The sequence below is a fragment of the Gavia stellata genome, chromosome 2, assembly GCF_030936135.1.
Source record: "Gavia stellata isolate bGavSte3 chromosome 2, bGavSte3.hap2, whole genome shotgun sequence".
In the NCBI taxonomy this organism is placed as follows: Eukaryota; Metazoa; Chordata; class Aves; order Gaviiformes; family Gaviidae; genus Gavia; species Gavia stellata.
In genome coordinates this window covers 43,396,060-43,415,060 of record NC_082595.1, presented here as the reverse complement: position 1 = coordinate 43,415,060, position 19,001 = coordinate 43,396,060, and the positions used below count along the sequence as shown (strand labels likewise).

At 39.3% G+C, this 19,001-nt stretch overlaps 1 protein-coding gene across 1 annotated transcript in view; it reads right to left on the bottom strand.

The window, feature by feature from the left end:
- SCAF8 (SR-related CTD associated factor 8) overlaps window positions 1-18,127 on the bottom strand; it is a 96,532-nt gene extending 78,405 nt beyond the window's left edge. The window contains exon 1 of the mRNA XM_059828200.1: window positions 18,098-18,127. Coding sequence (XP_059684183.1) covers window positions 18,098-18,127 — 30 coding nt within the window. The remainder of the gene's footprint in view (window positions 1-18,097) is intronic.
- Window positions 18,128-19,001: the final 874 nt, after the last annotated feature.

The following is a 19,001-nucleotide window of genomic DNA, read 5'->3' as shown; positions in this document are numbered from 1 at the left end:
TGCAAGAATTGGTTGCCTCTCTAGTAATGAAAACTTTGGTTTTTCATCTAGCATAGATATTTTTTAAGACAGTAGGCATTTAAAGAAATCAGGTATTCTTCAAATTTAGTTAAAGCAAAATAACTGCAATTTATTCAGGATTACAAAATATGAAAATAAAGAGTTAAAAAAATATATATTATTTTCACTTTTAGAACTTGCTTATATTCTGGCTCATTTTTTCCTGTATGCCCTTCTATACAAATGCTTAGTCAAAACAGTTTGCTGTAATTATTTCCTGATCATGCTTTTGCAAGGCATTCATGCTCATTGGCAGAAGATAACTGCTTGCCCTCACATAAAAGAAGCTTTTAAACAAACTAGAAAAAAATAACAACATGGCTAAATAGTAAAGTCAGGGAAACTATGTGAAGTAAAATGATATATTGCAGAAAATCAGAAGTGGTATTCAAAAGGGGAAGCGGGGCGGGGGGGAGGGGAAGTGACCATAAGCTCTAACAGGTAATGTTAAGAAATACATTTAAATTAAGAAGTTAAGTTTAAGTTAAGAAATACAGCAATCAAGTCTGAGAAACAAACAGGAAAAAGCCTAAAAATAAGCCCTTTCCAGATGAGAGAAGGAATATTAAAGTGCTCCTCCAGGGCCAGAAGACAATCAGGATGCCAAGAAGGATTCCTAGGAGATAAAGCACTACAGAAAAAAAAACTCCCCTTCTTTTTTTAGATCTACACACTGAGGAAAAACTGTGGAGACTTCCCATACCAGAATCCTCCTCAAATGTGTTTATAAGAAGGTAATGCAGCCATTGTAAGGAAAAGCCACATCTCAGTCTAGTGTCCTTCTCTGAAGGACTCAATGAGCACACTGCGAAATCACTGATATAGTCCACCTGGACTACCAAAAGACATTTACCAAAGATCTCTCACAAACGGCTCCAAAGAAACTAAGCTCTCCTAAACAGGCTCTTGCATGACAAATGACCTGACCTTAAAGACAGTCAGCTAACAACTTGAATAAACAGTCATTTTGTTTATAGTAGAGGGAAGTCCCAATAGAGTCCCACTTACGCTGGGGACTGTGCCTGTGCCGTCTGCACAGAGGAACATCAGTGACACTAACAAGTAATAAAAAGGCAGACAAATTAAGCATGAGTACACATGAAGTAGTGGACGCTGGCTTTGAAGCTGACTATTGCCATTCATGAATGGGATCTGCTGATACATGAAACACTTCTTTGAAAGCATCAACTCAACAGTAAACCAGAAGAATCTCAGTCGTAAATGCAGCAAATGGACTTTTAGAACCACAACATTATTTAAGCAACTGTACTAACCTACAGGGCACTCTCAACCTCTCAATACTTGTGGAATTTCTGCCCTCCCCCTCTAATCTCCAAGGCTGGCATGAAATCATTAGGGATAACAAAAACTATGGAGAAGCTTTTAAGTGAAGAACAAAACTGGCTAGGACTTTTCAGCCTGCAAACAGGATTACTAAGGGGATGGCAGATGTCAATACAATCTGAGTAGTGGAGATCAGCTGGGAAGGATGGGACTGGAAGAGTGCACCAAATGAGATGAGCAGGGAGTGACTGAAAGCCAGACTAGTGGATGTGGCTCCAAACTGCAGGACGTAGTTTTCTTCAGCCGGGGAGGGCAGCTCTGGTGTGCCTTGGAAGGATCTGACTCACTCCTGAACTGTTAGCACCAACCTGCTAAGTCTGTGCCCAGATACCATAATGAACCACACCCACTCTTAAGTAACTATATAAAATAGTTAGCTAACTGTATGCTAGTAGAAAATGCAGCTCTCAGTTTAAAATAACTTATTCAAATGAAGTTTGAGCCTTATCTCATCAGGCAGCTGCATTAGTTCCACAATAGAAATACAGTTCATTTAAGAGGGTCAAAAGTGAAACACGCTGATCTTCAAGTGGCAGTCAAAACCAGGAGATGTTTCAGAGGTTTTGAAGCACGCTAGTCACATTTACAATACAAACTAGAAGAAAAAAAAGCAAAGGAGCAGACACACAAACCATTATGCAAACTTCAAAAAACATGCTTTACAGCTGAGCTCCCATATGAGTCCATGAATTATTAAGAAAATCTGCCTAATTCCATTCACTAGCCATTTACCTGCTTTTCTGGATAAGCATCAACTCATACAAAGCACTTGCCCAAAACCTGATCAGTATTTCTTCAAGCATCTGATCACTATTGATAGGTATCTGACCACCAACGAAACCTGTCTTCTCTAGTTATTTTTATAAGTTCACAGTTGGAAGGATTAGCATAGTGAAAGTAATTATTTGCATAATTTCCTATGTGAAAAACCAGTAAGTACAGAAATTCGCTGCTGAAATGTGAGGCACTGCTATAATAAACACCACAGTTTGGAGTCTCTTTTTAAAATGTACTCTAAGAATAAAAATTTCTCTCCAAACACTGCACATCGATCACCAGTTGATGATATACATAAATATAAAAATTCAATTCGAAAACCACCTCACATGTTGTTGGATCAATTTATTTTTCCCATTCATTTAGTAATTGATTTTGCAACAGAAACCAAAAAGAATATGCTAACCTAAACAAAACCTATCCTAGTATCTAAGGGGGAAAACCAGTCTCCTGATATTTTCCCAGAAAAAAGCGCTGCTGCAAAGAGCTGTGCATTCACCCAACAGTCATTCTGACACAAAGGCTCTCCTGAGCAAAGTCACCACAACACAAATACAACATCTGGGAGAATTGCTGCTTCAGTAAGACCAACTGACTTGAATAAATTGAAAAGTTAAACCCTCATACAATACTGTAAAAATGCATTACAAAATTATACAAAGCTTTGTTTTGTATTGTCCATTCTTGAACTATAGCACATCACTCAGAAAACTAAAGGTGAGACATTCCCTCTCCAAAGGTAGATGGCATTATCAAACACAAAATTAACTGAGCAACAGAAAGAAACTGCATGTCTGATGCTGAAGAAAAAAAAATTAATGACTTCCAAAGAACACAAATGTTAAGAAGGAACAAAGACTAAACTTCTACAGAATTTGATGCGGGGGGTTGGGGGGGTGGAATCTAACACAATCAGAGACCAGTCACGCGGAGTCTGACTGTACTGGTAAGAGAAACCATTTCCAAACTGTTGGCTCAGGTTTTGAAAAAACAAGTGTTAAATAATCAAGTTAGAAAGAACGTTAAATACAGGCTTCCCATATGACCTTTTGGGAGTAATTTTATTCTCCTCTGTGAGAAAAAGCATAGCAAGAGTAAAGAGAATACTTTCAAGTCACTGTTGAAAGTTCCAGTGATTTTTCAACTCAGTGCACTTAATAGTCGTATACATTTGTTTGCAATGTCAATGGAAATTTAATGTTCTACCAGTTTATTCTAGAAAGCTGTGGACAAGACTTTGAACTGCCTATCTCAAGTATTCCAGATGACTGAACATGCTCAGCTCCAAACACATTGCAAACAATACTGGAAACTACAAAATACAAATGAACATTAATCTTCCCAACCCATTCATAGCTAAAGAAAACACCAGATAAATTTGCAGTGAGTTTGTGTGGGGGGAAGTTGTTTTACTGCTCTGCTGTACGATGATTCCATCCAGCCATGCCCTATGCACATCACCATTTTGATAATTAGGTGGGGGACAATCAATAAACCTTTGATAGAAGTATGCACGTTTGATTAAACACTGAATATAAATCATAGGAAATCCTTAGAGGGAAAGCTTGAATCTGAATGGCACTTCAGGGACAAAAAGAGTCCACAAAGATACACTTATCACCAAATCCTAATCTGTTTCAATGAAAGCAATTCCCAGGATAATGATCTTGCAAAGTAAGAATCAGATGCCAGCCAAATGGCCATGTAAGCATGAAACAGTTTATTAGACAGATAGTCTTCAAGATGATCAAAGTAATAGGTAGTTTTAAGAGTGGATTTTTGTTCTGGTTTTATAAGACTGTCTCTAAACCTGTTTTGTTACTGTCTGAATCATAAAAATAAATTTTGCTCTAAGTTCTTATCCTAACACAACTGTACAGAAATGTAAGAGAGACACACAGAGGGTCAAACCTGCATCACGTCTCCAAAACTATCAGTAATTCCTCCCCACATCTCTTTAGTACGGTGTGTAACAGCTAACCAATTCACCTTGAAATCAGGCCTCAAAAAACTTCCCTACCCAACCATGCTTCACTCCTCCAAATCATTAGCTTTGTGTCACACCAGAACATTCAGTAGCATGACTGCCATAGGAAGATGAAAAATCCCAGTGTGATGGCTTATGTTGTTAACCAAGTCTATTGCTTAACAGGAATATAAATTGGAAAATTCTCAGTGGAGGACTTTAGACACAGAAACTCAGGTGCGCTCATGGGATCCTGACTCATGCCCATTCCATGATGAGAGGAAGACTCTCTCACCATATAGATATCAAATATGCCACGCTCCTTCTCCAGTTCCTCCAGAATCTCCTGAAATTGCACATACACTCACTTTTTTATTTACCTTCCACATCCAAAGCCTCACCAAGTCTTGGTATGTTCTTGTCAAACTTTACCCATTCCTAGTCAGCTTGGCCATTTCAAGTGCCAGGAAGACCACTAAGTTTGACAGAGACCTGGCAACTGTTTCAAGCTGCCTGTCTAATCACGCCTCTGGGCTGAGCATCACCAAGGAGCACCCGCTCCTACTTGGACCCCACCAAGAAGTGATGGTTGCTATCAGAACTGCTATTCTCTGTCCCTCGCTGGTTCCCTCTTTTTATATTGTTTTATTCTTAACACCTTTCTACCTTCTCGTAATAATTTAGTTCTACCTCCTCTTTTTTTCTGTTCTTTTTTTTCCCCTCCTTACCTCTCCTCCTTTTCTTTGAGCTACAGCATGGTAGAAAAATGTGTATTTACTGACGCAAACCACTAGCTCAGAGAAAACTAATAGAAACAGCACTCAATAGTTGATGTTTGCGGAAGGTAATATACAGTTGCCCTTTTAGTGATACTTTCTCTGCATATTATTTTAGCCACCAGCAACCCACAGTTCAGTGATTCCTGAGCCAGCACCAAATTATCTTTTTCATAAAATCTCTGAATTCCCATCATATAGGGTATTAAAATTCATTTATTTTTTAATACATGCAAATCTTTAGCATGCCCAACACCTTTTGGCAAAGGCATATAGTTTAATAAAAACCTGTGCAAAGAAACTCCCTTTTCTTGATTTGAACCCGTGTTAAGCAGTGACACTGGGTTTACCTCATTTCTGCATTGGAAAAAACAGTGATTTACCTATTCTGTATCACCAGTACTATAGACCCCTATATCATCATCTTCCAGTCATTTTTGTTCTAGCTCAAAAAGAGTATTAATATTTATTAATTTCTCATACAGACCTGTTCCATTCCTTTGACTGTCTCTTCTGCCCTTCTCTGTATATGCAGTTCTGCCAACACGGTCCTGTGAGGTGCAAAGTAGACTGCACGTGGCATAAGATAAAGATGTAATGGCAGTATAATGGAGTCTCCATTTCCTTCCTAATTTCCAGGATTCTGATTGCTATTTTGACTACTGCTGAACTTTGAACAAGCACTTTCATTTCCGTTGCGAAATCTTATTAATTACCAAATTACATCACTTCAGTGACCATCACTGTGTACATAGCAAGGGTTGCCTTTTTCATACTGTCTCCCCAGCCTGCATTACCACATTTGACTTGATGAAATTGCAGGGTGCCATCTAGCAGTCAGTACAGCGATGTCCTTTTGCAATCCTTCATGGCTAGCCCTTCAGCATCAACATCCTGAGTAACTTAATACTGTCAACAAACTTTTTTGCCTCATTATTCTACCCCTTTTCCACAGCATTTATGAATACATTGAAATGCATGGATTCCCAGCACAAACCCACATAAGATTCCATCATGAAAAGAGACAATTTTTACACGTGAACTTTTCCCCCATCTCCCCTTTTAGCAGTCATCTATCAATGTAAGGATGCACTCTCCATGGCAATTCAACTTCTTTTCAAACTTCTGGTGACGGATCTTCTCAACTACTTTTTGGAAATCCAAGTAACATTACCTGGTTCTTCCCTGTCCATGTTCTCTCAAAGAACTCTCATACATACATGACATACTACTTCCATGAAAGTCACACCAATTCTTCCTCATTTTATGATATTCACCTCCGTATTGTTTAAAACAAATTCAAATTCTGCTACTTCTCATCACTTCCAATTGAGATATCTTTTCTGCTCTTACATTCAGTAAAAATAAAGTGCCTTAAGACTCAGGTTTTAGTATCATATCCTTAAACAAGCTTTTCTTTCATACCACCCTCTCCATTGCAGTCAACCAATATTATCTGGAAATAGATGGGAAATGGTCCTCACAGTGATTTTGTATGCATTTGTTGGACAATGGAAAAAGTGTCATTTCCTCATGCATATCCTTCAGAAGTAACAGGTTCCAAATACAACAAGTTACATAAACTTACTACATAAATGTACATTTAAGTACCATATCCATGAAAGGACCAGGCTGGCAAATAAAGCCAATTATAGTCACAATTTTGTATTTTCTTCTATCTGATATAATACTGTCATGATTTGTGCAGCAAAAAGCAATGGTGTTGAGAGCTAAGAAACTAGGTAAAAGGCAATATTCCAGTGTATATAAAAGTTAGGCTTAACAGCATTATTTATACTCCCTCTCCCAAACATCATTTTAAATAAACTAAATCTTATTTCCTAACTTTGGGGAAAAAAACATGGGCTTTAATGAGCTATATATATTATACATTGGGAATAGGCAAAGGTCAGGTTGATGCTATAGATAAAGCACTGAATTTCTGCTCTGTATTTTTTCTTTAATTCTGTTAAGAAAAGCGGTCTTCAGCAGAAGGATTGCTGAAAGTCTGGGAATTCATCAGCATATTTCAAATTTTGATTGTTCAGTAATGTAAACAATATTTTTACCATTATAACTGTAATTCAAGAAGTGCTTAAAAAGTTAATTCTATCGTAAACAGCTGTAATTTATAAGGCAATATACTACACAATGCTAAGCTATGATCTAAAGTTTCTCAAGCGAAGATCAGGCAGCATGCACATGAACTGCATTCTCTGTGGATGGTCACTCACTTACAGAGCAAGCTACTGCATCTCCATGGAAGGCAATGGCATACTACGCTTCTACAAAGCCCAGCACTTAATTCCGAGATCTTTCACCACTTTTATTCAACAGCCAAGAGAGCCAAACAGCTGTTTCCCTACCAAAATTTTGAATAAAAATTAGAACAAAGTACTAACTTTATTAAAATACAGCTTCATAAGTAATACATCTTTTTTCATACCTCTGGCCACATCTTACAAAGGCAAGAGAAAAGTGGCTAGGAAATAATTTTTCATGTAAGACGAATTTTGCTACTGGAAGGCTTGAAAGCTATGAACACCTCTGGTGTCATGGGATCCAAAGGAACAGATATTCATACAGATGAGTATCTGTTACACTGTTACAGCAACTAAGGGAATAAACATTTTGACACTGATACCCTAGGACTCAGACCAATCTCTAAGTACGAGATTATGACCAGAAGCACTGTCAGGGATTTCAATTACACATATCTCTAACAAAATATTTTTTTCAGTTTTCTTTGGCTGCTACACAACACTAACCAGACATTGTATATAATAATAGATGTCTGTAATGTCCGTGTGCAAAAGACAAAACAAAAATTTAGAAGTCAAGCCTAATACATATTACCTTAACAGACTAGGTCAAGTTCTTTCACATTCCAATAGCATTAAAATAAACAAAATCCAATTGTATATACAGAAATAGTCACTGAATTGCTTACCAAATATTTATATCACCACACTGCAAAGAACAAGAAAAGAGTACTGTCAGTCATTGCTTTAAAAAAAGGACAGAATCAACAAATTTCTATTATGTTGCATTTTACGCGCTCTACTGAAATTTAATCTCTACGAAAAGTTACTTAAATTACATGAGCCCACCCCTCAGTGAATAGGATTTTTCCTTGTTGCTGACTAGGACCTACCAGTGTGTACTGTTATTTAAACCCAATCAGCACCTTGTTGCTCTCTGCACCACACAGAAATGTTAAAATATATACCAAGGATGTGTATGTAGGATGACCAGAATGGCAGACGCTCCATTCTGCATAAGGTATTTCACTTTGGAGAGAAAATAAGGTAAAGTTCTTTTCATCCCGTAATCAACCAAGACAATATGAGTTACCAAAATCCAACATTAAAAAAAGCACAGAACAAGAGAGGGTTGTAACTCAACAGCAACTATCTTAATACAACCGTTTTCAAACACTTAAAGTACATGACATGTGGTTTAAATTAACAAACATTAAAAAAACAGTCAATATGCTTGATATTCCAGTGTATGTCTTCCTTTTACTGTTGCACTTGATTTATAAAATATTTAAAAGCAACTGAGAACACTCACACAAAAAGCTTACTCCCTACATGTCAGTTGTATTATACACCATTCTTCACATATGTTTATGTTTAAAGAGGACATCTGAATATTTATCATAACTGAGTGTATAAGCAATTATGTGAAATAAGATGCAATGGTAATACAGCAGTCCCCCCAGCCCATCACATTTCAGCACATGAAGAAATCAGGTGTTACCACCACTGCCTTCACTCAGTCCTTCTCCTATGCCTTTCATTTTGAGGAAGCACAATTATGACTCAAATTTACTGAACCTGAACATTTTGAGATGTAACGACAAGATTCCATTTTAGTTTTCATATATTTGAGCCAAAAGGCATATTACAGCCTATTTCAATTTAATCTAAATCCTCCTCATTACTACTTTCAAATAAAGCTTCTAAGTTCTGTTGGTACAGCCTGCTTTGTACAAATAGACTATGAACGTAAAACTGGAATTTAAAGAAACCACCTGGATTCAACTCTAATCTCCTGAATTGCATGCAACTAAGAAACAGATGTTTAGTTCAGAATAGCCTCTAGAACGTATTTCATTTGCTCCTAGCCCTTTACAAGCCATAAAATACAATTCCCCTTTTTATCTTCATAGTAACTTAGGATGTTTATTTACTGCATGGGAGCAAAAAGCTTAGAAAAAACTAAATGGACCACATAAAATAGCTAGGCAATACTGAGCGCTTTATCAAAGCCCAAACTCCCAACAACAGAAAGATTGATCAAGAAGTCCAGACGATCTCTGAAAGCGTATCACATAGGAAAACAAGGAATGTAACAGGGGTATTTCACTTTCTGCAATTTTCTCATTGTTCCTGCCATATGACTAATTTCCATCATTAACATTTTACCATTTTATAGCTAATTCTAGATCACCAACAGGAAAATCAATCAGCTTTAGGTACAATGTCAGGCTCTGTAGATTTCCAGAGGTGAGCTTGTGGGCTGCCCGCACTGGACAAGCGCCCTTTGTTGTTGTTGTTGCAACGCACTGGTTTGGTAAAGTGTAGCACAGCATTGAGTTATACGCCTTAGAAAAGTCTAAATACAATCACACCTCTACAATTCTGAGATATGAAATATAGGGACAGAACGTAAACACTATGAAAATCAAAGACTCGCACATCTTCCCTGCCAGCTGTTTTTAGGGCTCACAACAAAAGCTGTCCTGTCTTTCCGATTTCAAAATGTTTTCTCCTTAGATATGGTTTAAAATCCCCTGCGCTCACAATGAAACTTCATGATTTAAATTTTTTTTAAAAATCATCGTTTATAGTGGGTTGGATTTCTCCAACCAATATATTTGTTATATAAATGTTTCTCCTTTCCTATTAAGTGTTCCACTTGACATTTCTGAAAATTAGGAAGCAGTGGCTACTGCTGCATATCTGGTAACCAAGTTATGAAGATCAATATGTTATCTGAAGCTGTAACGTGGAGCAGATTCAGAGAATAACCTATTCCTTTTCATGTGAACCAGTTTTGTTTTGTTAATATGTATAGAAGATTCGGTATTCTGAAAAAGTCAGTCTGATCAGATCTTTCCATAGGCTTCCAACAATCTGGTTAATACATTATAACCTCTTTGGACTTAACCTCTGGAAAATCCAAAGACATTTATAAGTATGATTATTTCTCTTTTTAAAACTGCAATCACATCAATATCAAAATATTAGAATTATATTTTTATCTATTTACTAATTTCTACATTATCTGTCACAAGAGCTCCATAAAGTCATGCCATGAGGCCAAGATTTTTTAGATCAAGTTTTATAGCAAGCAGCATTCAATTTACAGTATTTTGTACTTCTTTAAATTTTGTACTTCTGTACTTCTCTCCCTGCCAACCCTCAAAAACCATCAACAGCAAACACAATAACAAAGATGCCAAGCCTTACCTTCCACATATGTATTTTATTATATTAAACACATGCATTATATTTCTGAATGTCAAAGCATCAAAAAAATGCCCATCAGCTACCTGCTTATATAATCACAAAGCTAGGGGAAAGGATAGCAATCCAGTATTACTTGTTCGGAACTTTCAAAAAAAAAAACCTCATACAATTAAAACTGTACCCAGCAAAACCAGGTAAGCTCTGCAGGCAAACTCTTGAAAAAAGTGGGAAGAAAATGATAAATTGTTGTAGAACCATAAATGCCATTTTTGTACAAATGGTAGCTCACTTGCCAAAAGCGTAACAGCACAAAGAACAGGCTATTACAAGAAATACACATTTACGGTGGGGATAAATCTGAAAGAGGGTCATGGTGGCAATGCACTCGTTTCCTCTTACTTCCTCCAAATTTTAACAATTCCTTTTTAAATTCTATTTAAAAAAATGTCTCCTTTTGGTCAGTACAACTGTCAAGGACAGGTAAAAACAAGAACTAGTACAGCAGTAGCTGAAGACCCTCTTTTTTTCTTAAAGAACACGTACCCTACAGTGTAGAAGCAACTACTGAATAAGGTTAATAAAATTACCTAGCTGACTGCTGCTGCTGTCAGTGTTCCCAGAGAATTACTGCAGAAAAGTAGCTCCAAGGAAGCAAAGAAATGGAAGGAAAGAAATGCACATGCAATTCATTAAAAGTTCTGATACAGGAACAATATTGTTTACTGAGTTCAAAGCCAAGCTCGCTGAACTCTAGATACACACATGAACAGACAATTATGCACCACTGTCCCAGGCATCACAATGGAGTTACACCAGCTGCTGCTGAGGCCAGGAACACAGGCTCTAACCAAGGCTGAACCAGCCACTCAGGATAAATTTCTTCGTGGCTATCCAGAGGTAGAATGACAGACCAATTTTACAGACAAGAAAAAAAGTGGGCCTCTTGCTAAGTGAAAAAAATCCTCATGAAAGTAATTAAGTGTCTAGACTGTATTTTAAGACCTGCTTTATCACATACTTTTGTTCTGATTTTTTTTTTTTTTCCTTAAGAAAGCCATTTGGATTACTGGAGTCCACTTTTACAGCTGCCGCAGGAAAACAGACTGCTGATGGCAAACTCAAATAAGACCTGTTAAGATAATTTCAAGTACTTTGCCAAAGATTGTAGCCCCAGGCATGGTCTTAGTGAGTAGGTAAAAAAATCAAAGGATCTGAAGTCATGAGGGTTCAGAATTGCATTTGTTTTAAACTACAAAGTGGTTCACTGCTCTCTAAATGAGTGGCAAGCAGGATCGATACTCATCCCTGTAGCTATGCAGTTACAACTCAAGAGTGTTAGCAGAATCTGGAGATCTACATTACCCTCCTAGGCTCACAGGGATCTAATCTAGACCACAGTTTAAGAAGAAATTTAAAGTGTACGTATTGAAGGCAGAAGAATAATCAATGCCTGTCCTATACTACTTCACTGAAGAAATGAGGCCCTTGAGCAAGATATGCACAAAAAACCCCCACCCCAACATTTTGGGCCTTTAACACAGCCTTGCATGGTCATGTCTTTACAAGGCCAGAAGTCAAGATTCTGTGGCTGGTGAAAGTCTAAAGTTAGATCAGTCTTTGAAAATGTGATATTAAAACTGTAAATATTTATTCAGCACACATGGAGACATTTAATCAGGTGAACATCAATTTAGTATTTACTGTATCTTGAAGAGCAAAGGGCTTTATTTCCCTATGCCCTTTTAACAAAAAGCAAATAGTTGAGAGCCAGCAAAGTTCAACTCTTGCTGGGATGCAGCAGAGGGAAGTATTTACATTTCACTGATACTGCTCTTAATGTTCCTGACAGCAAAAGGGAAATTAACAAATTCTTACATATTTTGCTGTATCTTAAGGGAAGTCATACAGTTTATAAACATTCATTGTTTTTCCTCTGAGGAGCACTATAGGATTACAAAGCAAAATAAAACTGAAGAGCTTTTTCACATCCACCCCAGAGGTTAAGAATGAAAAGGAGAGACAGCCTTCTCAGATGTGTGTCCACATGCACATGCAAGTATCACTGAGTTAACTTTTTCTTCTGAAAAACAAGAATAGAGGTAAACCAAAAGCTTTCATCCCAACTTGCTACAATAAAATTTATGAGTATCAGACCATAAATGCGGTATCAGATAAACAAAAAGAAGAAAGCTTTAAACACATCATACTTCTAGAACCCTTCAAAACAGCAGAGGATATGAAATAAGGCTGCACTTTTTTATGACAGGTAAAAATATTAGTGAGAGAGAAGAGGAAACAGATACAAGTTTCCTCATTTTCTCAGCAGCTAGGAAAAAAGCTCTGCAGATGTTTCAGGTGCTTCAGCCAGTGTGAAACGTGCAACAGAATCTAAGAAAAATATCTTGCCAGGGAGTAGCTTACACGCCCTTTCACTGTTCCTCCTATGTAACTGCTAGTATCACTACTTGCACGAATCAAAGCCCTGGCTCCTCCTTTCAAAGAGCATCCTTTTTTTTCCACTCTCCCCAGCTATTCAGCATCGATCCCTATTTAGCATCTTCATAAGGCATACCATTTAGCTTTTTTAGCATCAACTGTCATTCTTTCATGAAAAAGACGCCTCAGTGACTTAGAATATGCCATTTAAATACAGTAGTCTAAACCAGAATATTTGATTTACACTTGTGTACTTTTGTGCACCTGTACTGCAATGCTCAGTAATTAAAATGTGGGTTATTTCCAAGGGTCCCATTTCTGAAACTGTAGTCAACTGAACTGTTCCCCACTGCCACTTAAAACATACCTTCCAAAGAAACATCATGATAGAGGTGACCAACAGACAATGAAGCGCACATAGAGTATATAGACAACGGCATTGCCAGCAAACGATCAATGACTGTTATGTGTCTACCACTGAAAAATTTCAGAAGAACCAGTTAACCCAAAAGTAGCAATGATCACTTTATGTATCACTTCTTATCATCTTAAGTGGCTCTCACAATCATGCTGCACATGAAAAGCTCACTGTGACTCCTTATTATGATGAGCTATGCAAGGACAACCATTTTCATTGCTAGTAACAGCTGAACCTCAGCCTAGCAATGCTGTGGAAGTTTTAATTGTGACTCTTGCACCCTAGAAGTCATTTAGATTAACAAGAGAAAAGGCATAGGAACCCACATCACTCTTTCAGCAAACTCTAATTGCTATCTTAATCTTATAGCACTTTATGTGCATCCTCATCTTGAAACACTTAAAGATAGAGCATATTCCACATCCCCGTGATGACACTGAGTTTTCCATTCCATTCCCTTGTATATTAAAAGATCAGCACCCAATTGTACAGAGAAGAGGAATTAAACTTTTTACACAAAACATAATCAAATGAACACGGCATTTCTGAAAGGAATCAGAAGACACATAACTTTCTCATTCCTGGGCTTCAAGGGAGAAGCTTTACCTTATTCTTTTTTCTCTTTTTTTAAATATACAATTCCTGTTTTCACAATTGCTTCTCCAATATCATAATATATTGTGTTGCCTGACAAAGACAAAAACTGTAATTTTTCCACTGCATTTCAGCTCAAATTTGTAGCACTGGATGCTAACAACTATTGTTCACTGGATTCAACAATGTAAATTCTACAATTAGGCATGTTTTCAGAATTTTTTAAGCTATCAAACTGCCCTAAGTAAGTTTTACCTTTGCTAACCTTCTAAATGGCTGTAGTTCAAAACTGCAGGTGCCAGTTTCAGCAACTTATAAAGTACAAGTAATTTTAACTGATTTGACCAAAGTGTGCACAACTTATGCACGAGATATTTTGGTTTGTTTATAAATAAAGAGCATGCAAAAAAACCAGTAAGGCAGCATCATGGACAGCAAGACTTAACAAAGCTCACATGCTATGTTTAATTGAACTAGATCAGTGAATTACTATTGAAGTTTTTAAAGAAATAAGCATCTAAGCTGAATTTGCCCTTTAAAACTTAAAAGTCCTTTCAAGATTCCTGTTATTCAATATTTAAAGATGCAGTTAACATGGCTAAACAAAGTATTACTTCAAATATCCAGTTTATGTTGTATTCAAAACTAATTTGTGATCTCCATTTCCCCTAAAATAAATTCTAGTCCTACAACTATTTACATTTCTGTAAAACTATTTACATTTATTCTACAGATTCATATAAAAATAAAATAAAAAAGAATTAAACGTGTTTCAGAATTAAAGTATCCATTGGTCTCCTTTCACATTTGTCTGCATACATTCTTCACATCATAAAGTGAAAAATAATTTGGAAACACAAACTCGCCACTGCAAAAAGGACAAGTATTGCAAGAAAACTCTGGGGAGTATAGCATCCAAAAGCAACTTCAGGTACAGCACCTGAAACCAATGTGAGAATGACTAGATTTGAAGCTGACAGCAAGATACTGAACTGACTATATAACAAATACTGAGTTTTACTTATATAAGTCTGCAATTAAAACATTACCATCTGAGAGCTGGAAACTGTGACGGTACGCATGCTTGCCTCCAGTTCATTTCAATTCCTTTTTAACAAAATACATTTTACAGAACATATAAAGAATTTGAAACATTTCAGTCATTTGCTTCTGTCAAGACCTGTTCTTGACTTTGATCTTGTGCTTTCCAGAAAAAAACTCAGGGCCTGAACTGAGACCTGGAGGAAAATTATTCTGCAATGGTTAGCCTTCATGATGTCAATGTAGCAAATGATAAACTGTGTGGTATAAAACATTGCCAATTACCTCAATGGTATACTAAGTCAGTTGTATGATACCGTATTTTTCAGTTGCCAAGCAGTTTTAATTAAGTAGTAAAGCATCAACTATTACAGGAAACAATACTGAGCATGTTTTATTCAGGAGCGTGATTATTTCTCATCTTTAAATTTATCTTTCCCAAGACTTTAAATGTTAGGGCTAATTTTATACATACAATTAGGTACAGCACTGACAATGCCACATATCATTGCTAGACATGGAACAGCTTTCTGCAATAGCCGGCATTATTTCCAGTAGTCAGAATCAAATAAACTTGAGTTATTTCTTTCTAATCAAATTAATGACAAGCCTATGTTAATCACTTCAATTCTGACTGTCATATAGGATAGCTATAATACAGGATATTGCTCAGTTCACACACACATTTGGAGTAAGCTATACTACCTAGACGGACAGCTGCCTTTATTTTAACTTCACTGCAGAATCCAAACACAACTGCTTCCTTTAAAAAACAAACAAACAAAAAAACCGACCCCAACCCCAGAAGTACCCAACTGCAGATTTAAGTGTTTAAATGTATTTGGAATGTTCTTTCTAAAATGTCATCCTGGATTTCACCAGTAAATTACATAAAATGTTGTAAAATTATTACCTGAGCGCAAACTGTGTAAGAGAAAGTATGGTAAAAGTGTTTCTACAATTTAGTCTATCCCATCTGCTGCTAAATTTAATTTACATCTATTTTAAGCCAAAAATCTCTAGAACAGAACTCTGACATCAGTTCTGGAGTATAACATGACCTTAAAACATAATATAAACAAAGAAAAGGATTTTTAGAAGTGAAGTACAAATACTTTGTAAGTTAATCAAAAGCATTTAGATACAGCACAAACTACAATCTACAGATTCACACACCTCAGCTACTTTAAATACTTATTAATCATTTCACAGTTCTAAAACGCAAAATGCGTGTAGGTCAGTTAGACCAGAGACAATGATGGAAAGTTAACTTAAAGTCAAGTTCTGCACTGGGTACAGAGGTGTTAAGAGTGGCTAGCAATGACATTCAGGGTTCCCCAAATGTAGCCAGTTTTGTACCATTTACCTCCAGGATCAGGGGTTTAGTCGTAGCATCTTTAAAACCTTCCTATCAGTGTAGTCCAGCATTCAAATACAGAGACATAGGTTAAAACAAAACTGAAAGAGAAGTCATAAAAACAAGTCTATTCATAGGTGCTGTCTATTTATACCATAGGAGATAAGTTCATTAAAATGTCATTGCCTGATATTCTGCATTTGCTTTTCCGACAACCCAAAGTTTACTGTTTTTCAAGCATTTAGAAGATTTAAGGCATATTCTAAAGCTCTCCTCTTCAGTACAGTTCTCGCCTTCGGTCTTCAGTTAATTACTTTTACAGTACTTGAGTGCTCAGCAACTCAGCCAGAAGTTGTTTTTCAATATGAAAGTGAAGATATCTTTGCTCACACTAGTAGATATAGACGAGAAAGAAGTTCTAATCTACTTACGCTTTTCTGTTCTTGTGACTAGACTTTTTCCCATTTAACAATAATAGCACATAAGCCAACCAAAAAATAAAATAGGGGGAAAAAAAAGGTTTCTAGTATTTACTTTTCTTCTAGTGGCCACAATGGGATCTCTTCCACTTAAGAATTCAAACTGCATAAAGTGCAACACCTAGAATTGCACATCAGTTACAGCTGTTCAACTGCTCCTAAGTTTCTAGTAAGTACCTGCTCATTTTAGAAACCTATCTTCCAGTGTAGAAACAACATGGTTGGCACATTGTTCCACTACAAATCAAATTAACATTTTAAATACCCAAACCAGCACGGTATTACTGAAAATGATGAAAACCATACTACCTCCCCATGGGAGGTAGCGAGAGGGCAACCTGGAGCACCAATATGTGAGCAGTCTATAGAAGTATACATTGTAACCAGAACTGATACTTTCCATGGTTAACATAAGTAAATAATCCATTTTTAAGATTTCCTATAAAGAAAACACATTTATTTCCCTTGCTCTCACATGAACTTCAAAATACAAATGATACAAACTCTTTCAATGAAGAGGAAAAAAGCAGAGTTGCCACAAGAACTATCTTGCAATAAACTAAAGATTAACAACTGGCACAAAAGACAAAACAGATACCATACCAATACCAGAGCCTGTAAGCGTGTGTTTGTGGGTGCCATAGCCCACTCTCAGCACAGTGCTTTGGGTGCAGTACCTGAGCTCTGTGCAGCACGTAGGGAATGTCTGCTTCCATCCTGACCACAGCGAACATACTAGTCTCAAACACGGACACAAGCTTCCAGGCCTTTGTATTGCCATCCCCAGATTTAAAAAATACCTCCACGAAGTGTTAAAGTGCGCATTGGCGGTGTGCGGGCACACATTTAACAAGTGAGGAGGAAGAGGGTGGCAGAAGAGGTGAGGAACGCGGGGAAGAGCACAGACCCCGCGCCTGGCGATCCCAGGGACCCCGCTGCCGCCCCGCGCAGCCTCCTCCGGCCGCGGCGTGAAGTTGGCCGGGCATCACCCGCCCCACCGCACGCCAGGCGCAGAAGAGGCCTCCTCCGCCTCGGGCTCCTCCCGCTCCCTCCTCTCCTCTCAGCCCACCGCCAGATCTAGTCTCCGTTCAGTCTCCCCTAGCCTCACGGCGGAAGGAGGAGCGGGGGGTGTCTCCATTACTCTCTCCCCCTCCCGCTTCCCAGGGACGGTGACAACGGCCCGCTCCCGCCCGACACGGCGGGGAAGCCCCGGGCCCCGGGGCTGCCTGGGGGAGTGCTTCCCCCCCCCCGGTTCCCGCCCCCTCCCCGCAGCGAGGCGCGCGCAGCGGGAGGGGGCAGTGAAGGCACCGGGCCCCGGGGCCCCGCCCGCTCCCCGACCCCGAGGGGAAGGAGCGGGGAGGGGGTTACACACCTCGCTGTTAAAGGCTTTCACGGCCTCCATGTCGCGGCGGAGGCGGGAGCCGGGCGGCTTCTCTCCACTGATGGCGGCCGGGCTGGGCCGGGCCGCGGCCAGGAGGGGGGTAGTCTCGCTCTGTGTGTGCGTGTGCGCCTCGCTCAGAGGCCGCCGGGCCTCCTCGCCATGGCGGGTGGCGCAGGGGGCGGGCGCGGAGGGACGCGGTGCCCGCTCGTTTCCGTCTCCTCCCGGCAGCGCGCGGCCTCCTCGCCCCGCTTCCCGCCCGGCGGCGCCGACGTCCCCTCCCCCGCTCAGCCGCGCCGGCAGGAGATGGAGGAACAACGCGCAGCGGCTGCGGCGCGGGCTCCAATATGGCGGACACACGGGGGCTCCTCGCAGCGCAGCTCCGAAAGGAGCGGAGAGCGGCGCAGGCGGCTACAGCGCCGCCTGCCGGACAGAGCCCGCCCGCCCGCCGCGCCACGCCACAGAGGTGCTGCCGGGATGGCGGCCCGCCCCGCCCGCCTTCCGCCGCGCCCGCCCCGGCGCAGCGGCCCCGGGCCGGCGAGCAGGCGTAAAGTCAAGGGTTGCGTGAACAAGGTGTTAAACGCCGCGCTGTTTCGCCAGCGGGGCCAATCTAGGCGTTCTGGGGACACCGTTTTCGCTGTTCCCAGCTGAAGGCCTGATCCCCGGAAGGAGGCGACCGTTTGTCTCCTCACACCTTTCCCACAGAGCCTCACCTCCCAGCAAGGCCCGCCTGGGAAACCGGGAACAGCATGCAGATTTGAAGAACAACAACAGGAAGAAGAATCAGCAAGACATAGAAAGGCAAAAATCATAATAAAAAAAATCACAAGCAATTAGGGAGTATTGTTTATCAAGAGGAATACCAGCAAAACTGTAGTGCTAATCAATCACAAGTCCC